Genomic DNA, 27,228 nt, shown 5'->3' with positions numbered 1-27,228 from the left:
TTCACTTTAAACTTGAATTTGATAAAATTTTTTGAGAAAGAGAAAACTGAAAATAAGGTGCACTAAAAATAAAGAAAATGTCAATTTTATGTCTTATAAGGTCGGACAATATGTCAGACTAAAGTTGCCGAACGAGTTTAGGTGGCCTACTATGTAAAAATACGAAAGTCGCTAATTTGCGCAAGTTGACTTGCGATTCGCAAGTGGTTTGCTACTATGTAACAAAATCGCATCATAAAAATTTTAAACTGTAAAATTTTGAGTTTTGACATTTCTGACAGTTTTTTCAAATAAGCATTTGAATTATTTTAAAAAAATCATACATTTAAATGTATGTATTATGGAGGCGATTGTTGTTATTTTTTTTAAACAAATATGGATAGCAAAAGATTTATATACAGGTTAAAATTTAAGTTTTATTTTTGCTCAGAAAACCATTTTACTTATAATAACCGAAGCTTGTAAGCCTATATATATGAAAAGTTCAGTCTCATAAAAATAAAACTGGAAAGGAGTAAAGTCGAAAGAAAAGAAGCGAAACAAATTTAAGTTTAAGGTTAGTTAGCACAAAATTAGTGCTATTTTGCTATTTTCTTAAACCGGAATGGTTTTGTATTTTATTTTGACCTATAATTATTAATTTTACAAAAATTTAGTTAATAGCAGTAAATTTGAAATGCATGGTTTTTTAATTTAAAGCAAAATATATATAACACTTACATTGTTTATTTTTATTTTTTTAAAAACTTAGATTTTAGAATGAAAAGTATGCGAAAGTAAAAAGTACCACTTTTCCTACTTTCGCAGAGGCAAATTTGCTCTACTCGATTTACATAGTGTCAAAATTTAAAATGTGAGAATCGTTTGACGAAAATAGACTACATAATAGGCCAGCAGGTGCCTTATTATGTAATTCGATTTTTGTATTTGCAGAAAAGGAAATGTAGCACCATACAAATTTATTGACTATTTTTTGGCTACATTATTTATTTATTGGCTACACTTTCCAAATATGAAAGCAGTTTCACGAAATTTGAATTATATAGTATGGCCGGAGACTTTACTCTAAAATTTAACAATAATTATTAACAAAAATTATAACTAAAATAAAAATTAACTGGTCGCTTTAAAAAAAAATATGATAGTAAATCTAAACTACCATCAGATAAATTTGGATGTCAAACAGTGAATATGAATACGACTTTTATCAGACATGGATGAGAGATTTTGCCCTTACTGCTTACATTGTACTTTGAATAAAATACATCTGCTCGTCACGAAATCACTGAACTTTTTGAACTTGACAATTTACGGATTGCATATGTACATGAAATTTTCCTGCCATATATTTTAATGATCAAAAGTGCAATTTTATATTTATAAAATTGCACTTTTAATATATTTTAATGATCAAAAGTACTAATGGGACAGCATTGTTTTTTCTACTTCGTTTACACTTCCTAAAAAATCGCATCATGAAAAAAACACAGTGAAGCCAGAACACTCAGATAACTCTCTTTCTTTGCTCAAAGCATCATCAAACTGAAATTGACACTAAATGTCAAATATTATTTTTCCCTTCTTGGAAAAGTACGCCGCGCTTGTTTAAATAGTAAACAAAAACTATTTTGCGATTTTAGTTATAACATTAGCGTGAATTATAAATGAACTTCTGAGAAAAAAATAAAAAAAAGTTAAAAATGTTAGTTTAACTTTTAGTTTTTGTTTAGTTTGTATATATTGTTTTATAATGAATAAGTATGTGGAGCTTAATTAGTTAATGCGAAGTATACGAAAATATATGTATAAAGAAAACTATTTATATGACTAATAGAGAAAAAATTAAAATTTGTTAAAAAGTAAGGATGTCCGTGACTTAATAGTATTCCCTTAGCAGGGTGATAGAATGAATCCAGACGAACAAATGACACCTATTTTATTAGTTTTTAAATGAGTATACAAATTTGAATTTACTTGCCATACTTCCCGAGTTATAATCAAAAATGTGAAAATTAGACGGTTTTCTTTTTTAACTTTTGGACCCGTAATTCGAGAGGAAGGGCCCAAAAAGTAAAATGCTATCAGGTGTTTTTTGATCCTATATAGTTCTAGACTATTTGGTATTCGAAATTCATCAACGCAACATTGCTTCCGAATTGCAACAACGTCCCACATACATAAATGCTTCGCTAATATCATTATTATTAACAAAAAGCATATTGCAAGTAACACGAAAGTAAAAGATAAAAAAAAAGTTCAGTTAAAAGGCAGCAAGATATTGTAACAGAAATAGGTTTATGTAATTTCTATTTATAAAATAAAATTATTCAAAGAGAAAATAAAATTAACGTGTTTTTTTTCAATTTGATTTTTTTTCACAAATATTTCAAATAAAAAAATATTTTAAATATTTCTTAATTTGAATTTACTTTAAAAAAATTTTTAACTTCCTTTATTACAAATTACATATATTTTATGGTAGCGGAAAATAAAATCAATACGTTTTTGTTACGATTTTGACAATTCTTGGAGCAAAGAAAGAGACAACTAGAATGAATTTGCCTTCTTTTGTATGTATGTTCAACTTTCGATCATTGAATAAAATTATAGATGAAAGGTAAGTACGGCTTTTAATGGAATTCTCATTTATTTTATATGACTATAACTCTGTCTTTTCATGGTAATACAAAAAATTTAAGTAAATTTTGTTTTGGAATTTTCGGCTAAAATTTTTTTCGTTTTTAAACACAAGTTAAATCATAAAGTATACATTCTTATCCATGTTTTGCGTATTTAAAATTTTTGAGCTTGTTTTACAATTATTTTACCAAAAAATTTTAGTATATTTTAAAATAAAAGTACATATTTACATTTGGAGCATTTAGCATAACAAAACAGGTATTATGCTACCAAGTTTATATAAATTTTACTAGTGGCCTATTCTTGTATCTTACTGATCAAAGGGTTCATCACATCCCTGATACGAAACTACTACTACGTAAAAAATTTCACACTGTAGAAGTGTTGATGAGCGAGCTTCAATAAATGTTAATTTTTATAAGAATTGAAAAGTACATCAGAATTAAAATTTTTAATTGTCAATACCTCTGCTTTTATTGAAGTTGTAACAGAACATGCCGAGTTCAATTGAAAATCAAGATAAAACTGAATACCCAAAGACAACACGTAAATTAAATTCTCATATATACATATGTCTTTATTATTTTAATACAAAATGCAAAAAATTAATATAGCTGGGGTTTTATTTGGATCGTTAATATTGTATGTAGCCGCAATATTTTTACTAATGTCGTTTTGTTCACCATATTGGATGGAGTCTTATCCAGAAAGTCAAAGCCACTTTATAAACATGGGTCTTTGGGAGTACTGCTTTAAGCAATTTCATTATCCTTATTACCAATTTCCTAGGAGTTTTAGTGGATGCCATAACATATTTAGTAATGTAAGTTTTTGTAAGAATGAACATTTAAGTATGTATTTGAAACTTTTTATAATCCGATTTGAATTTGAAGGAATATTACGTTATAAGGGAATGGCTTGTACCCGCTTGGTTAATGCTTGTTCAGACATTTGTTTGCATTTCTTTTATTCTTACATATTTAGCTTTAATCTTGCTGTCTCTAGTAGTTATACGTATGCCTTTAAAAACGATATTGCAGTTTGAGTGGCTTTTTCTCAGCACTACTTATTTGTGTGTTATAATTTCAGGTAAGTTTTAACTCAATTATTTTTCTCATTATTTGAAACCATAAATTGTAGCAATATCTCTCTTGCTTGCGGTAGCAGTATTTGGAGCTAATGCTTATCGACGAGATTGGTTGTTATATCCCAAATTTAACGTTCTTTCATGGGGATATTCGCTTTCTGTAGTTTCTTTGATTTTTTTAACATTGTCTGCTCTTGTGTTGCACAAGGAATGTAAAAAAGCTTACGCAATAAGGAACGAATCAAAAAATTTAGTAGCGCAAATGGAGCTTCAAGAGACTGGTTACCAAACATCACGTTTTCATAATAATCAACACGCCAAAAATCTTAAGGGAGGTTATATATAAAATAACTATATCATTTTTAATCTTATAAAACTTACGTACATATGTATATATGTATTCAAAATATAATAAAGTAAGCTTGATAAAAAGCATTTTTCAAATGCTAAATATGTATAATTTATGTTATAAAATATGTATAATTTATGTTATAAAATATGTATAATTTATGTTAAAAATTCCGTCCAAATACAAGATATTTGTATATAATATTTTCAACAAACATACCAGGTATTTTGTATTCTTTTGATGTTTCCAGGACCCTCTTCATAGTTTCTTTTGCAATATTGGCGTCCATCACTATTATAGGGGCGTTTTTTAGGTTTTTGTTCTTGCAAACCTGGAAATATAAATAATTTTTATGAATGCACATACTTATAGAGGGTCTATGCGTAGACTCCTATAATGTACAAGAGGTTAATATATTGTGTTTGTGTCTATTGATTAAGGTTGTACAAAAAATGAGACTATAGCATTCTTTAGTTCATGTATAAATTTCGTACGGGAATGCTGTGTCGTGCGGTAAAATAATTTATTTGCTGTTTAAAATTTAATTTTAATTTAAATTTAGTGAATAATTCCGTGACTTCAATAATGCACTTACGACGTAAACTTTACAAAGTATCAAATTCCAAAAAATTTAGCAAAAGCTCTTGAGATTGTACACTTTTCCAAAATCCGTTCTATATGTAGTGGATAAATTGAGTATTGTAAAAATCGGGCACGCTTTTTTTATACAAGTCATATAAATGTTGCTAGAAATAACCAATTAAATAAACTAGTAAATATTTTCAGCAATAAGGTGCTAGTTATTTAGTTTTTTCCCAAAATGCAGCATAGAAATGCTATGTTTAAATAAAGTTGTAACGTTTGTTAAAAATTAACATTTACACAGAGCTTTAAATTCAAATTTTCAAACAGACGTCAAAGTATGTATTAAAATTGTAAAAATTGTATTCCAAAATTTATCAAAAGCTTTAGCAGTTTTTTTTTACAATGTAAAGATATTAAAAGCTCTGAGATGGTTCTACAACCCTATTAATACCGTACTTAAACTTCTTATAAGGCATTATTGAAGTCACGGATTATATTAATTTTTTGTGTTATTAAATAAAATGAAGATTTATAATATATATAAATGAATTTTTTCTTTTGTTTGTCATGTTTGGGATAAAACAAAGGTGGATTTTCAAAAAATAGTACTAAAATTTATTTAAAAAGAAAAATCACTTATTAAACTAGTAAGATTTGGTCTACTTTTTAAAGTTTTAATTGTAATCATATTTAAATAAAATATAATAGTATATTTGATTACCTTCATATAAATACAAATGCCCTGAAAGTGTTGCGTCGTAGGATTCAAAAGCAATAGTCTACGAGAAAAGGAGAACGTAAATGCTATACCTACATTTACTTCTCCAGAAAACGAAGTCATCCGGGACAAATGGATATAAGCATCAGGAAAAAGGAATTCTACACCACCGAAGTATTTTTAATTTGTAACTAAATTTTATTTTGTTACCTGTGGCAAATATAATTTAATCAAGTACGTACTAATGTTAAGATTTAAACAATTTAAATAAGTATGTAATTTAATCTTTAATAAAAGAAAATTAAAACATTTTGTGAATTTAGTTGAATACATAGGTACATTTATGTCATAAAATTAATTGCTTTTCGCGTCAAATATTACTAGTTTTAAGAAATATTAATTAAAAATTTTATTTTTTTATGTAAATATGTGATGTAATTTTTTCGAAAACAATTTTGTTATGTATTTATTGTTTTGGTTTTAACTGAAAAATATTTTGTTACTTGTAATTTATTATAATGTAATTTGTTACCTGTAATAAGTAACTAGTTTGAAAGAACCAGAAATTTAATTTTGTAAATATTTAAATGAAATAAAATAATTTTTGCATATTTTTTGTATTTAATCGTTTTTTTCGAAAATGTTCACCATATGAACATTTCTAATTTATTCGAAAATACCTAGTATAAAATATATTTCTTAACAAAATGTACGATGATCAATTTTCAATACACCATATGAATTTTTTACTAAATTGTGTGTTGTCAAGTCTTATATAAAGATATCTGTGGTCTACCACATTCAATGGAATTCTCGAACCAGGGTGATAAAGTAACATCAGAGGAACAAAAAACACTCAGTAGCATTTTTCTTTTTGGGCTCTTCTCGAGTTAACGGAACTCAAAGTTGGAATATGCGAAAACCATCCAATTTTTACATTTTTAACTCACGAAATATGACAGATAAAGCCAATTTTTTACTCTCATTTTAAAGCTAATAAAATTCTCCTAATGATGTACCTTCCCTTTCTGATGTTTCAAAGAATTTTTTTTAGTTTCAGAGAAATTTAAGTTCAGTTGCTTTAATTACTTTAATTTATCTCTAATAACAGAAAAACACTCTTGAAGTTTATGTTAGGGAGGTCATCAATTTAGGAAGGTTAACTCTTGAGTTAAGATGAGTTTAAGGTCACATAGATGGAAAACATGGGCCAAAAAAGAAAAATTTCACCAGGTATTGTTTGTTTCTCTGAAGTCAATCTATCACTCTGCTTCAAGAACACCACTGAGTCTCGTACACCTTGTATAAATACATGCAGACGTTTTAAACATTTATAGTATAACGTTGCACATTATTTCAGACGTCAACCAAAAAATTACCTTTCACCAAAAAATTTTAATTTGAAAATTGCGAAATCGTCAACACAGCAATTTTCGGTGTGAACTACCTTCAAATTTAGTTCACATAAAAATTCGTTGAACGGTCACGTTGCAGCTATAACAGTTATGCTAATATTGCAAGTAGAGCGATCGGTAAAAAAAATTAAAATTTTATAAAATTTGTTCATTAATATTTGATAATTAGAAGTGATAACTAATAAAATTTTTGTTTGTAAAATTAAACTAAAATATTGTTTTTTTTATTAAAATAAAATAAAGTAATTTTTTGTAATAAAAAAACATTATAAAAGAATTGAAGATAAAGGACAGAATCCAGGTGGACGCCACAGAACTTTAATTGCTATACTCGTAACAATAGTTGTTTTTCCTGCATACAAATAAATGCTTATAACTTCGGAAGCATGAAACATAGATAAATCAGCGGGAACTTTTTTTTCTGGTGATTGATTGCTCTTCATTTTTGTCATACAATCAATTTGATCTGAACCATAGTGTCCAAGATCAGAATTTTCGTCAAAATCAGAATTTTTGTTTCTTTTTTGAAACTTACGTTTTTCGAAATTTCTCGAAAATTGTTGATATTTTTTTTTATTTTCGATGCGCTGCGATGAAATCTAAAAGTTAACCCATACAACATTTTCTTTTATCTCTTTTGCAATAAAACGAGTTAAGTGTGTTCCAAAAACATGCGAAAAGTGCAAAAAATCACATCTGCCACATTATGCGAAACTTGCTGCATACTTTTGTGATTAAATGTAGATATATGTATGTACATATATGTGATTGAATAAATATCGATACCTTAATTTAATAGGGCGCAAGTAAGTTTTTTTTTACTAAAATGGGATATTTATAATATAGGTAAGGAAGATAAAAATACTTTCAACTATAAAAACATAATTTTTCAAGTGTAAAAGGGACAAAACTCAACTTTTAATAATAAATCGTAAATCAAAGCAAACAAACATCAAAGCAAGCATTCGAATTTCGCGTATCTCAGTTATTTGTATTAGAATAATAAGAGGTGCAAGTCGAGTTTGTAACTACTCGAAGGAGTCCGTCCGTCGTTCGACTCTGAACTTTCACAAGTTTCGTTTTGTGCCAACGACGGCTGCTATTGTAATTGGACCAATTCGGATATTGGGTTCGGGTAGTTGCCATACAATTCAAAGAGCCTTTTTTAAATACTTCAACAACTAATAGAGGCATTTATATCAAATATTGTAAAGGTGTGTCCAATTCCAATATGTAATGAATATATGTTCTACATATATTCTGAAAATCTTAATGGAACGGGTGCAGTGGTTTGAGTAGCTGCCGTACAACTCCGAAAGTTAATTTTAAATATTTGGAAAAATAATGAAAAGGAAAAAGATATGTATGTAGATTCATAAAATTCGGCAAACGTATGTACAACATCGGGTCAGATATAATCCTGAAGTTTTGGTGAAATGGGTGTCCAAGTGAGAATTTCCCAGAGTAATACCCAAAAAACTTGACCAAAACTCTCATAAAACTCTCATACCACAATCCAATACTCTCATATTTTTTTCTTTTTTTTTTTATGCGACTCTCGTAAGGTTCTTATAATAAAGACTTAGCACTTGTAGTGTTAAAAATTCTGCTACTCTCATAGCAAAACTACTTTCATCAAGCCATAAAAAATTTTAATTCTCATAAAGTATTTTTTATAAGATGTCCACTCTTATAGAATTTTGTTCTTAAAAGAATTCCTTTATAAGGAAATGTCACAAATAAAATACGCAAAAAGTGACATAAAGAATATGTTTATAAATTATACACTGCTTTAAGCAATCAGTTCGATTTTATAAAATGGGAGCTTTCGAAAAAAAGTCCAATAAAAATATCTAGAGTTAAAAGCATCATCAAATTTTAAAAAACCTGATGTAAATATTATAAAAGGTTCTAATTGCTATCATGTCTGATACAAATTTACAACACAATAATAACCTTTTAGAGTCAAGAATTATCAGTGTCAACTTCATTTTATGTGTTACAGTAAGTATTTTTCGTTTAGGAATCCATTATTCTCATAAAAGGAATTTAAATCTGATAGTTGTTAAGTTGTTGAAAAGTCGAGTTGTTAGGCACGGCTATTTTAGTATGGTCTTTATCTAAATTTTAATCCTAATGAAACTGAGAATTCTTTTTTTGGAAAGAAGTCCGAAAAATATTTTTTGTACAGAAATTATTAAATTTAAATTAATGAAATGCAAAATTATAGTTTTATTTTTTATTTAAAGTTTTAGTTGGAATTTATGCACATTAGTATATTTATTTTTTGCTTAACAATTCTTAAATTTTATGTAAAAAAGAAAATGATATTATATGGTTAAAAAATGTGCTTAAAAATTTTTTAAATTTTAATTATTTTTAAGTTGCGTTGCTTTTTTTCGAAGTACAATATCAATTTTTATCAATAAAATTTTAATGCTAGCAATTTTTTGATTTACAATCGTGGCAAAAAAATTATTTTAATTTCCCGTATTTATAATTTTATAATATTAAATTTTTGGGTATACTAAATTTGCATTACCGTTTGTAACGCTAAGAAATAACGGTCTTAGATATAGACTCAAGTGAATTTTTTTGATCAGCGTCAAATTCTGAGTTGATTTAGTTTTGTCTGTCCGTCCGTCCCAATGATAATCCAAAAACTAATTGAGATAAGTTCACCAAATCTTCACAAATGATTTATTGTAGTAAGTTACAGAACCCTATTTAAATTGGCCTTTCTCAGTAGGGCCAATGTGTCTCATAAAATTCGTTGAAATTACTTGGCTCCTTCTGGTTCCTGCCATACAACTTCAAAAGTTATTTGGCTATATCTCAGTAACTATAAAAGCTATGGTATTGAAATTTCACACAAGCAAATATATTAGTGGGGCCGATGTACTTGATAAGAGTCGTTGAAATTGCTTGGCTCCTTCTGGTAGCTGCTATACAACTTCAATAGTAGTTTGGCACACACAGTATTTTGAAAAACACATAGTACTGAAATTTTGCATAAATTAATATGGCAATGCGTCAACTTAAAGTCTGCCTCATAGTTAGTTATGGAATCTTTATTCGCAAATAGGATAACAAATTCGTACGGGTATTACAGAGTTGACAAGGTCAACTCTATTTTTTTCTCGTTTTTGTTATAAAAATAATTATTAAAAGCGGAATAGATATATTTTTTATAAATTTCGAAATAAGACCGATATATTTATTCTACAATGTATTACTTTGTCTTTCTAGTAACACTATTATAAGTGGTTTGTGAGAGTTTTCGTAAATCTCATACTAGTTGTGGTCTCTTACTATAGTTATATGCTTTAAAGACTTTTATTGGGAGCTTAACTCTCTTTTCAAGAATTAATAACACTAGTAATTGCGCTCTTTTGTTCTTATAAAGATGTCATCAGGGTCTTTTAGTGTTCTACAAGACTAAAATTATAAGAGTAATATTCTTAAAGAATTCTTAATATAGCTCTACAAGAGTCTTATGAGATAAAAACTAAAACTTGGGGCCATAGAACTATAAAAGAAAATTTTAAATATTTGAAAAAATATTATGGCTAGATTCATGAAACTTGGCGTCATGTGTTCACTTATAGGTCGGAAAAACTATCTCTGAAGTTTTTATTGGGTGGTTTGTCAGATTCAGGTAATTGCCATTTAGCAATCAAAGTTATTTCTAAATATTTAGAAACAAATTTTCAAACTCAGATTATCAAAGTGCAGGGTATTATGCAGTCAGTTTATACCGACTGAAATGTTTTTACTTGTTTAAAGTGACATTTGGAATATTTTACTAATACAACATCATAGTTGCGGAACCAACAAGAATGTGCTTATAGTAATCATGTGAATTACAAATCAAATACTTAGTAATAATGTGAATTACAGTATAAGCAATGTAGAGAACATTTCGTCGGCAATTTCTTCATGCCTCTGTAGCTCAGTTGGTAGAGCGTCCGCCTAGAAAGCGGTAGGTCACTGGTTCGAGTCCAGTTCGAGGAGAAAAATTTTTTTAATGAATTTTTCTGCCTTTAACTCGTTCCTTTGATTACGTCATCCATCTGTTCTGCAGTTGCATGAAGAAATTTCCATTAAGATAAATTTACTATTGAACTATTCAAGAAAGTGAAAGAATGCATTAAATGAAAATAACAAAAACAAAATGAGACAAAATTTTTTTTCTTACTTTTTTTATGTTTTTTATTATTGTATTACAAATTTTCAGCAATCATACATAATTTTATAACGGCAAGTATAAATTTTGAAGGTGACCAATTTTCTTCAAAAAAAAATGTTGAGCAATCTATTAGTGTAGGAAAATGGAACTAATGTACTTGATAAAGTTCATATATTATCAGATATTTTGATATACGAACCAGACTATGAACTGTCCAACACCTTACAGAAAGTAACTCAACAGGATAAAGCAACAGTTTTTCTCAGAAAAAACAGCCTTATATACGATCGTCACGATGTTGCAACTTCTTTAAATAAGTGATAAAATCAAAATTCCGAGAAAAACGAAGTTTTGCTTCTGCGAAATTAAAAAGAAAGCGGGTGAAAATTATTTGGGATATAAAAGAAATTCGAAAAATTACAATGTTACAGTCGACGTACAACGAAATGAAAAAAATTATTGCTTTCCTGTGATTCTGCTTTTTGTGCCAAATCATCTAAAAGATTTTGTTCATTTTCTACAGAAACTTGAAGAGCTCAAATATTGAATTACTTTTGTAAAAAAATGAATTGGGACACAACAAAATCTCTATAGTATTTTATCTACTTTGGTAGATTAAACTGCAATAAAACAAAAAAAAACTTCAAATAATGAATCTAGAAGATCTGATAGTATAAGTTATTATTTAAAATTAAAAGAAGAACGCAAACAAACATGTAAAAAAATACTTTAGAACTGCAAAAAATACCGTGCAATCAGATGTACCACTAATTTAAACAACTATAATCAAATCTAATAGAGGTAAAATTAAACGAACGAATATTGTAAATTCAGGTGGATGCAAACAAAAACGACATTTGTTAACAGATTAGCTAAACTACCTTCACACTACATTAGATAAAGTTCAAAAAAATTATATCTTGAACCAGTCTTTAAAAAAGAGTGTTGTGTTTATGACGAATACAAATCGAAATGTTTGACAGACAATGTAAAATCAGTTTCTCACTATTTTTTCTTCGACAATATTAATGAAATGAATATTGGGACACCATACGTGCATTTGCATTTGAGGTTGGAAACGTTAGTAAAGAAGATTTCGATAAGCAGATAAAAATAAAGCAGATGCAAGAAGAGAAAAAGATAAGGACAAATATTTATCAGTTTATTATAAAGGAAAACTTTACTGATATAATTTTTCAATTTATAATAAATATACCCATGAAACCACGTGTTAATGGCGGCACGAATGTAAGGGCGAGTTTATGGCTCCAAATTTTGTTTCTCGTCTTATCGTCTACGTCAACGAAAAGGTAAACAAATCCTTTAGTAATATAAAGTGATGGTTGTACAAGTCAGAACAGAAGTTCTATTATGTTCAATACTTTGCTAGATTATTCTATAAAAAGCAAAATTATACTATTATCCAGAAATTTTTGGAAAAAGGACGCACTCAAATGGAGTGTAATACTACATATGTTATAATAAAAAAAAAAATAAAAGATGTAGATGTTTACGTGCCATTTGAATACGTAAAACTAGCAGAAAATGCAAGAAATGAGATCCAAAGTACATATATTGTAAAGTACCTTAACTTTGGTTTTTTTACAGATTCTTGTATAAAACAGTATGCTTCAATACGACCAGGAAGAGAGGTAGGAGATGCTGTTGTAACCGAAATAAGGGAGCTAAATTACGAATCTGATGGCAAAATAAAATACAAATTGAGGTTTGATCAAAATTTACAAGAACTTCTTCATAGACCTAAGATTTTGACAAGCCCCAAAATTAAAGCAATGTATTGTGACAGAATACCATCAAAGAAAAGAAAATGGCAAGATCTTCAAGATTTAAAATGTGTAATTCCTAATGGCTATCACATTTTTTACAACAATCTACGCAAATCTGATTAATTTAATTAATATAAAAATCAAAAAATATCGCTTTATTTTAACTTTGTCTTAGTTTTTTTCATTCATTTATTTTATGTTTTTTTGTGATATTTTTATGTTTTATAACTTTTTATTTTCGTGATATTTTGTATTTTATATTACATTTTTGAAGCAATGAATTAAGTGTTTGTTTTTCGATTATATACATACATAAGTGAAATAAAATTTGAGGCAATGAGAAATGTATTTAATTCTTATTAAAATTTCAATAAATAAAGTAACTAATTTAATAATATTATGTATTTTAATTTACAATTTTTTAGATCCATTTATCATTTCGTATCAAAAGTATCATTTCGTATGAAAATTTAAATCTAATAAGATATAAGTCATCAGAATTGCTATTCTAATACAACGTAAGTATTTTTTTCAGCAAATTAAAACAAACAAATATAGGTAAGAAAGAAACAAAATATTGTAAACAAACGAATGGATCAAAAACATTGAACTAAATAAAATTAAATTAAGGTAAAAATTTAGTTATTTTTGTATTGATAACAACAAAATTTATTTTTTATGATATTTTATGTTCCACTTCATAAAAGTGAGATAATAACATTCGAATGTATGAAAGTTTAAAATTTCATACATTAATATGTATGTACATATTCATAGAAGGTATAGACAGTATGACGTAGTAATATGTGTATATCCTGTTTATATGGCTATTAACCTGACATAGTAAAAACGCAGCTTGAGTTTTGAGTTGATTTCAAGCCAAGTTCTCGAGCCGCAATATAGACGGGGTATAAAAATAAACCAATTTATAAAGAAGAAAATGTGTATACATCCACAGACATTTTTATTCTCATACATTATATATTATACATTAAATAATATTACGAGTATGTAGCTTATAGAAGTTTATGTGTTTTAATTTATAAATTCAAGACAAATACTAATTACAAATTTAAAATTTTTTTAAATGTTGTATCTGTTTTTACTATTTATTTTTACTATTTTTTTAACAATATATAAATTATCACTATATTTTTTTATTTTAACATAAATTTTTTTTTTTAAATCGTATCGATTTTATAATATGGGTACACCATTTTGCCACCTTGTAGTGAAATAAATTACGGAAATGCTCTTGTGCGCCTTCAAAATGCCTAATATTTTTCCCTATACTTTATATACGAAAAAAATGCTCTTGTGCGACAAGACAGAAAAACAGGTTGACACCTATTGCGTACTCTTTCTCTCGTCTAAAAATTCCTACGTGTACAAAAATGAAAATAAGGAAGTATACTTAACTCTTATAGCAAAGGGAATTTTTGGATTAAAAATATTATTGCATTACTGTGTAAAAATACTGTTGCATTAGTGTGATGTAAACGCAGAATCGAATTACTTTTTAAAATAGGTATACTTTGAATGAAGGAGCATCTTGGAAAAAAGAGACTAAATTCTTTCTAGTTGTCTTTTTCTTTGCTCCAAGCATTATTGAAATCGTAACGGGAGCGTTTTTATTACCTGCTCTATACTACAAAATATGCGTGATTTGTAAAAAAGATAAGTTAAAAATTTTGTAAAGTAGAAACTAAAAGATATTTTCAAATAGTTCAGTAGTAGATTTTATTTCCTAAGCAAAATTAGTTTGTGTTTAATAAAATTTACTTTTTTATATATTTAAAGTTTTTCTAGAAATGAAAATATAAAAAGAAAGTGGATTGCAGAATGAAAAGTAAAGAACGTGACTGAAGAAGTTTTCATTTCAAACATTTAATCAAATAGTACTGTACATATACAGCGTGATTCAGAAATGTAAACAACAACATATACCATTGGTTAGAGGGTCGAAAATGGGTAAAACTTTTGTTCCGGAGTAGGTGCGAAATCTCAAAGGTTTCCGAGATACAGCGATTTTAACGAATTTTCACGAAGTTTTTAGTTATCTAAGCTTTTTTGATTATAACTTCCGTTCCGAAAAAGATAGGGGCTTCAAACAAACAGTTTCTGAAAGGTCTAGTAAAGGGCTTAAAATAAACCCCTTACTTGATTATGTATTGTAGTTTCGGAATACCAATCATTCGAACTTTAGCAAAAATCAAATTTTTTCCTTTTTAATTTTTTTAGGTTTTTCTAACCAGGTAATTTGGTTCGAAATTTTTTGAAACTTTGAAATTTTTTTTTACAGAATTTTGGCCACTTTCTCAAACCTTAATTTTAGTCAGTAAGTGTTAAAAAATATTTTATGGTACAGAAGATATAGTACGTAAACCATTTCTATGTCAAGATTTTAAGGGCCCTAATAAAATGTAAGAAACCAAAAAATTGTCATTATTCTTGAATTTTATTGATTTCAAAAGCTGTATTTATCACCTACTATTGATTTTTTATTGCAATATCACTCTAATAACATTCTTAAGAACTGTTATTTTGATAAAAATCTGAATTTCAATATTTTTATTGAAATACGTAAATTTTAGAAAAAATTCCCCATTGTTTTACTATTTTACAATTTTTTGCTACAAATACTCAATTGCTCAAGCTGTTCGGTGATTCCAGAAGAGAAATAAACTGAAGTAAATTAAATAGTTCCCTGACATCTCATCATACGAGACATTGTAACATTTCATCATTATAGCAATTCATCATTGCGCATTTCAACATTATAGCAATTCATCATTATTGTATTTCATCGCTTTATTTTAACTTTGTCTTTGACATCTCATCATACGGGACATTTCATCATTGTAACATTTCTTCATTATAGCAATTCATCATTGCACATTTCAACAGTATAGCAATTCATCATTATTGTATTTCATCACCATAACATTTCATCATTGCATAAAGTGCATTTTGCAAACATAAGTACATATAATTTGCTTATTGAATTTATATTGGAGATCGTCGAGCGCTTCATAATTTACGTGGGCAACTTACCAATTTGCCCAGTGAGAAAATGTGCCACAGTGACCAAAGCATTTAAATTAACTTTTACTTTTAAATTAAAAAAGAATTGTCTAGATTAATTACTATAGCTTATTATTATATAAATTTAGCTTTAATATCACTTTACCTGAAAGAGCTCTACAAGAGATGTTGTAGGTTCGATAGTCAGCTAAGCATGAGGGCACTGCTGCTATGCACCGAGGGTATATCAAATCATAATCTGATAAGAAATTTCTTTACAAGGCAAGTTTATCTGTGATCTTAAGATCACAGGCATCTTAGTGATGAAATGTTATGGTGATGAAATACAATAATGATGAATTGCTATAATGTTGAAATGTGCAATGATGAATTGCTATAATGATGAAATGTTGCAATGATGAAATGTCTCGTATGATAAGGTGTCTGGTCACCAAATTAAATATACAAAGCTTGTTGAACAAGAGGTTAGCTCCCAGAAACAGTGAATGAAATGACAACAAGTGGTCCTTTCAGCACATCGGCAATATTCGGTAACTTGTTTTGCTCGCAACATCTCTGAAAAGCTTATTTGTGGAGAAAAGTTCCGAAAAAATTCAAAAATAGTGATTTTTCTCTATAAAATATTGTATTTCAATAAAAATAATAGAATTCAGAATTTTTATCAAATAACGGCTCTTAAAAGTGTTAATGGTTTTTAGAATGATAGTGCATTAAGAAATTGATAGTAAATGATAAATATAGCTTTTAAAATCAATAAAAATGAAAAATAATGACAATTTTTTGGTTTTATATATTTTTTTAGGGCCCCTAAAATCTTAACATAAAAAAAATTTCAAAGTTTCAAAAAATTTCGAACGAAACTACCTGGTTAGAAAAAACTAAAAAAATTAAAAAAGGGAAAAATTTGATTTTTGCTTAAGTTCAAATGATTGGTATTCCGAAAGTAAATAAAATACATAATCAAAAAAATCACATCTGTTTAGATGTGATTTTTTAAAGATATTTCAAATACTTTAAAAAAAAATTTAACCTATCTTTTTTCAAATTGCACATATTTTATGGTGGAGGCCAAATAAATAAATAAAATAAATAGGTTCCTGTTACGATTTTGACAATGTTTTCAACAAAGATATTACTGTCAAAATCGTATTTTGCTGTCCTTCGAATGCTACGAGTACCAAAACTAAAATATTAATTATATAAGAATTTTTTTTGTGCTTTTTTGAGTTCACAATATTTTGGAAAAAGATTTTAGCTTGGTGGCTTACTTGGCTTGAATTCAGCGCTTATCAAAGTAATGCACACACTGTTTTACTGACCACATGCAGGAGTTATTGATAGCGCCCAGTTTAGGATGTCGAGTTTTCGGTGAAAACACATTAAAGCACGGCAGGAAAGCGTGTTTAAGCTTTTTAGAGAGATGTTGGTCTGTCCATCTGTATGTGTTTGCATGCGAGTAATATTAGTGAACTAAAATGAAGCTAATTTGAAAGACACTCTTTAAGTCGTCTTTTTAGCACTTTTCCAAAAAATTTTTGAAAAAAGGTGCTTATTAGTTTCACTCTATCCGTCCGTCCGTCCGTCTGTCCGTGTGTCTGTTTACAAAACTTCTACACCTTTGAAGATAGAAAGCTGAAATTTTACACGTACATAGATCTTTACTAGAAGTTCTACCCCCCCCCCAAAAATCCTAAAAATGGTCTTTTTTAACTATTTGTTACAATGAAAACATAAGCATTTGTGAAATTTTTCAAACGCAAGGAGGCAGTGGGTTGCTCCCTCTAGCGCGGTATACTATAGTCAAACTTTAAAAAATCTAAATGGCCGTTCAAAGTTACCGTTATCTAAAGTCTTTTTTTTCCAAATTTTTGATTTCGTTTTTCTTCTAGACCCCAGCCTCTAGAAGCTTGAAATTTTAGGAGCTTTTAGACATTAACAAATAGTTCATTTCGTTAGAAAAATTTTTTTCCATCTCCACCCCCTCTCAAGTTATCGCCTCTTGAAATTTGTAAAATTTTAATTTTTGACACCTTATATTTCCGAAATCGCAAGCTTTTTCAAATTTCTATAAACACAAAAAGCTAACGGTAAATTCCATGGCATTAAAAAATATAATTATTTTTCTTAACTCACACAATTAACCCTTAAAATCGAGCATTATGTTAACCCTACTTTATATTAATTTTTGCTTTACTTCAAAGACTGTATAAAACGTTCATCCTAAGTATATGCAATCCTAGAAATAGTTTTGTAAATGAATGAAAATAATTTTAATGGTGTGGTAATACATAGAGTGTGATAGGTGATAATACATAGACTGTATTTAAAAGCAGAACTTTCACTTGTTGAAGGGAAAAGTGCTACAATACAAACCATTGGTTTGATCCAACTTTATTCTTATAAAATTTATTAAAATTTTCCTTTAAATCAAATTTTTCTTTTCATTTCCCATAAGTTTTGCAATTCTTAATTTTTTTCTCATTGTATTCGTATTTATTTTATTTAATTTGCATAACAGCAAAAAGATCATAACAACAGTAATTATTTTATAAAAATATTTTTACGCATATAAAGGGAAAAATCTAACAATTTTCTTGAAATTTAATATTTCAATTCGGGGTGCTAGAGCAATGAAATACGTTTTTTGGAACGATCAGGACTCGGTAATCATAGTTTACAATATAGTAAATTTCGCATTGTATTAATTAATATAATCGTCTCTTGCTATTAACTGAATATTGAATTAAATTAAGTAGTACAACAGTTATGAAATAATATTATTTAAATTTAATGTGAAACTTAATTGAACTATGATCTCTTCCACCTATACCGTCGGCAAACTTTTGCGAGTTGTGGGCAAATATATATTATGTTAGTATGAATATGGGCCATTTGAGTTTTTAACCTTACGTACTTACATTTAAGGAAAATTCAAATATAACGAATATATGGTATTTATTGACAATTTCGAAAAATCATATATTGATATTTATTAACATTTATAATATTTATAATGAAAAATATATTTATTGATATTTATAAAACTCTTGAAAATTTTTGTAAATCTGTGTTTGTTTCAAATTTTTGATTTTATTGATTGTTTTATTGCTTTTGCAGACGATGAAGTATGATGGACAGAAATTTACTCAATAAAACAAAAATCAAAAAGTTTAAATAAATATTAAGATTTCAAAAAAAAAGTAGAATTGCATGTCGAAAAAACAAAATGACTCAGAACGGACAATGGTACAGAGTACGCAATCTGAGCCATAAAGAGTTTATTGAAGAAACATGCTATAAAGCACGAAAGAACTGCTGTTTACTCTCCCCAAACTTTCAGAAAGAAAGAATCGAATCTTTTTAGGTATGGCTCGATGTCTTTTGTTTAAATCTGAATTCGCAACAGTAAACTATATTCGAAAATTTGATATAGCGAAAGTACTTGCAGACAAATAATTTGAAGAAAAGGAAAAAGAAAATACAAAAACACGTAAAAGAAGAAAATAAGATTGAAAAATATAAAAGTACAAGAGCTAAAGGTTGAATTAGCTCTTAAATTAATAAAAACTATATTAAGAAAGAAAATAATTACGAAAATGTAAATGAAAATATTTTAGTTGCTCGTGAAAAAAGCTTTAGCAGTTGGGCAAAATTCTGTAAAACAATTCAAAGAACTGAAAAAAAAGGAAAAATTTCGGAAAGCTTCGTATTCCGAAAGTACGTAAAATATAAAATCAACCACAATGTTGCTTTTAAGCTTTTTACCAACCTTTTCAGAAATTGTTTGTTTGAAACTTTTACCCTTTTCGGTAGAGAAGTTATAAGCAAAAAAACTTGGGTAAGTAGAAATTGTGAAAAAATTCGTTAAAAATCCCTGTTCCTCAGAAACCGTTAAAATTTGACTTCTAGTTTGTAATAAAAATTTAAGTCATTTTCGATGCTCCAAACGCTGAAATATTAAGTTACTCGCAACTGAAACACCCTGTACAATTAATTATATAATTAATTATACAGGGTATAATTGTAACTGAATATTAGCCTTTGTAGTAAAAACAGTTATGAAACAATGTTATTTAAATGTTTGAATGTAAAACTAAATTGAACTATGAACATATGTCTATTTTTTTCTTCTCAATAAACTTCTCAAGAGTGTTCTTCTTTTCTATACTTTCAAAAAAAATTTCAGAAAATTAAATATTTACCCCCCCCCCCCCCCTGAAATTATTTGCCACCGTATGTGAAAACCCCAGCACATAGCTACTTTTAAGGTGTGAAAAAGTTCGGGTACTTCTAAGAGAGCTACGGACAAAAGGCATTAGATAAAGTTTTGCGAACAGAACTCCACTCCCTTCCACCCGCTCCCGAGGTGCTTTGTAACCATTTTTACAAAATGGTACTACATTTTTTTGAGGTAATTTTTATTTACTTTTAGTAGTATAAGTATTCTATATAAATAGTGTTTTGGAATTATGAGTTATAACAAGAAGTGAACACTTCCTCAAGAAAATTGTTAACGTTAGTGCAATCTAAACTGTTTGATAATAAGTATGTAGGTACGCATTTAGTTATCTATTCTTTTAGCGATCTGCTGCAAAATGTATTGGTAAGTAATATAAGTGTATATTAAATTTCTTATTGATATATTTTTAAAACAAAATTTAATAAAAAAATATTATTTTTTTGGATAAAAAATTTTTCAAAAAATTATTTAGGGGCAGAAAGTCGCTGATATTGATTTGTGCTGATAAAGCTTTTTTAATTTAATTTTAAATAAGAACGAAAAAAGAATTAAATTATCAATAAAGAAAATCGAAGACAAAATCGAAAAATCGCATGCTATACGCATTATTCAATATATTATAAGTATTGCATAATTATACATTCGCGCATTTTATTCGCATGCATTATAGAATTAATTGCACACAAGCAAATATGATAGTACGGCTAATGTGTTTGATAAAAGTCGTTGAAATTACTTGGCACCTTCTGGTAGCTTCCCTACAATTTCAATAGTAATTTAGAAAATATTTAAAAGTACTGAAATCTTGCATAAATTAATGTGGTAATACGACAATGTGGTAATACGGTCAAGTCTATTTTTGTCGTTTATAATAATTTTCAAAAGCTTTTCTTATTTTAAGTTCTATCTTATTATTTATTAGGAAAAAGGCATCTATATGTTTGTTTTTGAAGAAAAAATATGAACTTAAAATAGCTGACACACAGAATGAAAGATAATTTCAATATTACAGACAAAATACTTGCAAGGCTTGCAATGCAAGCACACACTACTAGTTATAGATACAGTAATGTCTTCATATCTAACAAGTCTCAATGCTCAGAGAGAATCTTGAAAGCACGACCTTATTTTATATGGGTTTTTTAAATCGAAGTGGCTATTTTTTGAGAAGAAATATTAAGATAAATTCACACTTATTATAAAGCAGGTAAAATTTAGAAAATATATTTGAAAAATCAAAAAAATATATTAATATTCTCATTCATATATATTTTAAAATTCTTGAAACAGCGGAAAAACAACAAGCAAAACCTTCGCCTTCAACGTTTTACATGTTACTGAAAGCATTTCATTATTTTTAAGTGAACAGCTTTTTTTTCTCATAAGGTAAGTTAACTCAAGATATGGGAAGTAACTTTGGTGTCAAGTTGAAAATATAATTAATGAAAGATAATTATTAAATATTGATATAAATACGTAGTAAAGAAAAAATTTTAAGAGGGAATTAGAAAATAATATCTAAAATACAATCAAATATTATTTTTTAAATACAAATTTCTATTTGTGAGAAAAATTTTTAAAACTTAATATATTACCTAATTAAAAAAATATTTAAAAGGTTTTGGAAAAGACAATAACATATTTTATGACCGGATTCGAATATCTTTTTTATTTTTGAAATAAATAGTATCTTACGAGTAGCAAATGACTCAAAAACTCCGATTGTAAAATGACAGGTAGTAGGTACTGATGTAAATTTTTGTCCGTTTGCGTTTACTATTAAGATTCATACACAGGCAGGACCATTTTATAAATAGATTGCTCTTGTTTACCTGCTAATAGAATATGAAAGAAGAGCATAACAAAATTTTTGAAGCACTCAATATAACATGTTTGAAATAGTTTTAAAATAGTTATTTAAAAAAAAATGGTTGGAAGTAGGTACATACATATTTATTTTTAATAACTTAAAACCTAACTGAAATTATTGAAACAATTTTATAAGTAGGGTATAAATAACCGAAATGAGATAATTCAAATTGTTGAAATATGTCAACCTATATAACCTTTACTAACATTTTTGTTAGCCGACACTACTCAACTTACCTTATTGGGAAATACAAAATGTGCATAAAAAATCATACATCCTTCCTCATTAACATTTGAAACCATACCGAAATAAGAATTTGATTTTTTTTTTCATTTTTTTTTTCCTCCTACCTTTCTTTCTTTTTCGTGTAATAGAATTTAAATGGGAAGCTGAGATTTTTTAAAATATTAAACTCTTTTTTACGTAAAAAAAGGAAAAAATAAAAATAAATATGTCACGATTAGTAGCATTTAAAGAAAAAAACAAGAACGAAGCCAAAAATTCGTAATATTTCGTAAAAAAAATTGAGTGTTGGGACTGTAAGATGTAAAGACATCTAACAAGTCCCAACTATCAAAACGGTGGCATTTATAAAGTATGATGTCCAAAAGTGTAAAAAAATAATGCATCGTATTAGCTCAGCAAGACATTTACTTTTTTTCTGATCTTGTATTGACGCAAAGGTTTTAAAATAGATGCTGAAAAATATTTTATTGTTTTAAATTAAAGTTAATTATTTTTTGATAATATCAATTTATAATAATGAATTAACTAAAAAAAGTGAAAATCGAATCATGTTGCAGTTTTTAGATATCAAACTTCCAAAGCTTAATAATCGAAATAAACAAATTTTTTAAATAAAAATTTAAATTTTTTAAATAGATGAAAAAGTTTTATTTTTAAATGCCACAATTAATTGCTTAGGAACTTATATACTAAACCTTTTGTTATAAAACTTTTTGTTATAAACAATAATTTAATAAGCAATAAAGGGAATAATTCTAACTTTGAACAGGGGTGTATGCCATTTTGAATTGAAAATATAGAAAATTGACAAATATAGAAAGTTGAAATATTGAAAATGATAGAAAAATAGAATTTCAAATTTGGGAATATTTAAATGAAAAATATTAAAAGTTCGATTTTATTCTAATTAAATTAAAACTTCTGTTTTAGTTAAAATTTGACAATGCCATACGAAACCTAAACGTACAATCACAAGTAATATTATAAGAATAATGTAAATTATCCTTATTTTATATTAATTAGACCGAGTTCTATTGGTTTTTGGTTCAATTTCGGTTAATACGGTGTACGCGTTATCAAGAATCGAATCCGCGTGAGGTCTGTTCCTAACGAGAAAAGCCTGTTTTAAGCGATCCATTCACACTTCTTCGTTCTTAGAAACAAGGAAAGTATTTTTTGCACCGTTTAACAACTGGGAAACGACCATTGTACATTTTGAACTATTTGGTTCGGAGTCCGGAGGTGGCGAGGCCTTCTCTAATTTTTGTCTAAAGATAAAGAAAATGGGCTTGTGATCAGTATAGATCGTAAATTTTCTAACTTCTAGACGATGCCAAAAATATTTATTGGATTTCAGGAGAACGGATGGTCATAGGTTTTCTGTATTTTATCTGAGTTGGACTGAACTTCCGGTAAAAAATTTTTTATGGTTGAAAAATTTAAATGGTTTCCCGACCCACAAGTTAGTAAAGTGCTCTTTTCATGGAAAAATCCAATGCATCCATCCTCGGAGGCAATCATTATGTTTTTCGTCCAATGAAGTATGGATTTATCATTTCCTTTGTTACCTCTAATAAGTTTTTGGACCCTGTTTTGGACAACTATAGCTTTTTGCAAAACTCGGTCTCGGAAAGTTAAAAATGGCTTCTACTTTCAAAGGAAGGGAACTCTGTTTGAAATTATGAGATTTCCCAAAAATGCAAAAATATCACTCAGAAATTTGCATTTGTCGAGGTTTATTTTTAGATAAAAGCCTGAACTTAAAAAAAACTTGACGCAAGCGGTTTTCGTGTTTTTTTTTTCGATGTAATGAAACTATCGCCCATATCTATACGACGAAATTGAGATCCCTTGAACGTATGTAGTGTTGAACGTCGTCAGTCTGGGCAGCGTTTAGCAAACCATTCGTGTTAATTCATATAATCCGAAACGTGTGATGATAGCCTTTTTTCAGAGTATCGACCTGTTCAACTGGAACCTGATAAAAAGCTTTCCGTAAATCTAACACCGAAAGCAAAGAGCCTTCGAATGATGTCCGAAACAGCATATTTATCAAGCATTGTTATCGACTTAACCCATCGATAATCGATGCCACTCGTCGTTAGACTACTTAGAGTTCTTGAAACTCTCTCTGGCCGTCGCGAGTTTTCAGGAGCTAAAAAATAGTCTGGCAGTGACAGGTGGGTCATCGATAATCACCAGTCACTCGGGAATTCGGGTGGTATTCGTATCGGGAATTAAAGAACTTTTACAAATTAAAGATAACATAGTGGTATTATACACCAAACAATTACTGTTTAAATTCAACGAAATCTGCTAAGAAATCGGCGCTTAATATGGAAGCCACAATGCAAGGGATGCCGGAGGTTCGGACATACACAAAAATTTTGCTAAACATGTTAAATGTAGAAGAATGTAATGATAAACGCAATTTTCAGGATAATGGACCAGGTGTACAAACTGTAACGAGGCAGAACCTGCTAGTTACCGAATCTCTTTAGTGGCTAAGGAATTTCAAAAAGGAGAATTGAAGAAATTAAAGGCCTAAATGGTTCTGCGTAATCATGAGGATACCCCAAGAACGATGTCTGTTATCCGAACCATGGGAAGAATTTGAAAGTGTTGGCTTATAAGCGCTAAAGAACAAGTGGAGGTAGTACAATTTTAATTAAGGAGATCATAAACCATAATGAGGAATCCAAACTAGAGACGAAGAAAGTTCAAGTTATTATGGTTCAAAATTTTATCTACCAAGCTAAACTTTAATGTTGGTATTTTCCAGCAACATGTAACATAAAAAGGGATACTTATTCCTATATGCGGGTAGAAATAAATTCTTACTGGAAGGTGGCTATAATGCCAAAAATGTCGATTAAATTAAGAGAAAAGTCATTCAGGAGTTGGGATGTTCTTATTGTTCTACTGACAGTCCAGCTTATTGTCCTACTGATGCAAACAAAATCTTGGATCTTATTGACTTTTTTATATCTAAAATAATTTCGGAAATATTTTTGAATTCGGAAGATGATTTTAATTTGAATTTCGGTTATTGGACTGCTTCTTTAAATGAAGAGTCTCGGGTTCAAAGCCCAGTCAGGTCACTATAAAAATTATATTCAATATTATATAGCCTTATACACATTACATATAAAAAAAATATTAATATTAACTAATTATCATATTTCAATAATATCCAATATTAAAAAAAAATACCGCAAAGTAAAACAATAAATATCAATAACATTAAATATTTAATATAATGAAAAAAAAACTACGGTAGGTTCGTCATCTATTTAGTAAACTCAATGACAATTAGTCATTTACCAAAATAGCTAAAATTCTAATTTGTCAAAACTTAAAATTAACGCGCATGTATTTGCAAACATTATAGTTAGTTAATGTAAATATTTTCCCATACATAACTATCTCGCAATATTTTAGAAGAAGCCAAATTACATATATGTGCTTTGTTTGTTAATTTTACTTTAAGTAAATTTGAAACACATGATACGTAAGTTAAAATGGGAAAATTATGAATTTTATAAATGCATAAAATTGCTTACTAGTCTATTTCTGTAGGAAATAATTAATTTTAAGTAGTATAATTTTTATATAAAAGAGTTAAAGGCAGAAAAATTAATTAAAAAATTTTTCTCCTCGAACTGGACTCGAACCGGTGACCTACCGCTTTCTAGGCGGATGCTCTACCAACTGAGCTACAGAGGCATGAAGAAATTGCCGGCGAAATGTTCTCTACATTGCTTATACTGCAATTCACATGATTACTAAGTATTTGTTTTTTAAAACTATGATGTTGTATTAGTAAAATTCATAATTCCAATATCAGATTTTTCTGGGACCCTAGAGGCAAAACTCTATCTAATGCCTTTTGTCCCATATCTCTAGCCCTTCTAGAAGTACCCGTACTTTTTACCACCTAAGAAGTAGCTATATATATATAATAGATCAGAGTTTGTATGAATAAATTAATTACCTTCAAAACAAGCAGCAAGAAGTTTTTTTAATCTAATAACAATAAAACCAACACTATCTAATAACAATAAAACCAAAAAAAAATGATTTTTTCGTTTTTTAAAATTGAGTGATTATATTACAAAAGAGCAAAATAAAAATTTGTTTCACAATTTTCTTCTCAAGTGGAACTACTTTCAAATTAATTTATTGCATTTGAAAAGGAGAATATTACATAAATTATAATACTTTTCTTCTTTCAATAAATTACTGTTACGATGTAAGAAATTAAAAAAAATCGAATGAATTTTTGAATACTTCTGTATTAAGATTTTAAAAAGTAAATGTCTATTTTAAGTATTCATCCAGTTAAGTTATAAATAAAAAAAAAATTTAAATAATTTTTACTTGTTTTCATTTTATTTTTTTGCTTCTAATAAATGACGAGTATATAAAATAACGTACAAAACTATAGTAGTCGGTAGGATGGCTAACTGACGTCAAACGTGAAAAAGTTTTTAAAGTAATTTAAAACAAAGGAAATAGAAAAAATATTTAATTTAAACTATTGCAAAAAGGTGCAATAGATCTGAATATGTGATGACGCCTTTGCGTTATCATCATTAATCAGCGAAGTAGATACAATAATTGGACTAACAGCTGACCCAGCAATGAGATTTTATTTGTTGATCATCTAACTATCAAAATTACAAGGAAGTGCAGCAGTCAGTATAAGACGCTTCGAAATTACCACTTGAGATGTCACCACGCTACAATTAAAAAAGGCATTCGAGATTCATGAATCCCATGTTAAGTTAAAGGAACAAGTCGATGTTGTAAAATTTTTCAACGTAAGTCAATTTTGACCAAAAATTCTAGATATATTTAATGTTAAATAATGTTAAACAATATGTAGCATAATATACACATATACACATCTATGTAGCATAATATAATAATATATACATATGTAGCATAAAAAGAAAAAAAGGAAAAATTTGTGTAATTTATGTAAAGTTTTTATTGTAAAGAAATTTAACAAGATTAAGTTAAATGTATTTTATATGCAAAGCAAGTATAGCAGA

General features: G+C 28.0%; 2 protein-coding genes across 3 annotated transcripts in view; one reads left to right on the top strand and one right to left on the bottom strand.

The window, feature by feature from the left end:
• LOC129616352 (uncharacterized) overlaps positions 1-27,228 on the bottom strand; it is a 97,940-nt gene that overhangs the window by 52,211 nt on the left and 18,501 nt on the right. The window contains exon 2 of the mRNA XM_055531972.1: positions 4,296-4,407. Coding sequence (XP_055387947.1) covers positions 4,296-4,407 — 112 coding nt within the window. The remainder of the gene's footprint in view (positions 1-4,295; positions 4,408-27,228) is intronic.
• Positions 2,988-4,240, top strand: LOC129616353 (uncharacterized). 2 transcript variants are annotated; one of them, XM_055531975.1, is made up of 4 exons: positions 2,988-3,186; positions 3,255-3,463; positions 3,534-3,729; positions 3,808-4,240. In XM_055531975.1, the coding sequence occupies exons 1-4, from the start codon at positions 3,135-3,137 to the stop codon at positions 4,071-4,073; spliced, it is 723 nt and encodes a 240-aa protein (XP_055387950.1). In that variant the 5' UTR covers positions 2,988-3,134; the 3' UTR covers positions 4,074-4,240. The 2 variants fall into 2 exon arrangements, with proteins under 2 accessions (XP_055387950.1, XP_055387949.1); XM_055531974.1 differs by having other exon boundaries at positions 2,990-3,186; positions 3,781-4,240.

Source organism: Condylostylus longicornis, unplaced genomic scaffold (genome assembly GCF_029603195.1).
Source record: "Condylostylus longicornis isolate FDR11 unplaced genomic scaffold, ASM2960319v2 ptg000185l, whole genome shotgun sequence".
NCBI lineage: Eukaryota > Metazoa > Arthropoda > Insecta > Diptera > Dolichopodidae > Condylostylus > Condylostylus longicornis.
This window is presented reverse-complemented; position numbering and strand designations above follow the sequence as displayed.

Coding starts and splice junctions, on each gene's coding strand:
- LOC129616353 (XM_055531974.1), top strand. CDS start 3,135: ATGCCGAGTTCAATTGAAAATCAAGATAAAACTGAATACCCAAAGACA. Junction 3,187..3,254: donor TGAATACCCAAAGACAACAC/GTAAATTAAATT, acceptor AAATTAATATAG/CTGGGGTTTTATTTGGATCG. Junction 3,730..3,780: donor TTTGTGTGTTATAATTTCAG/GTAAGTTTTAAC, acceptor CATAAATTGTAG/CAATATCTCTCTTGCTTGCG.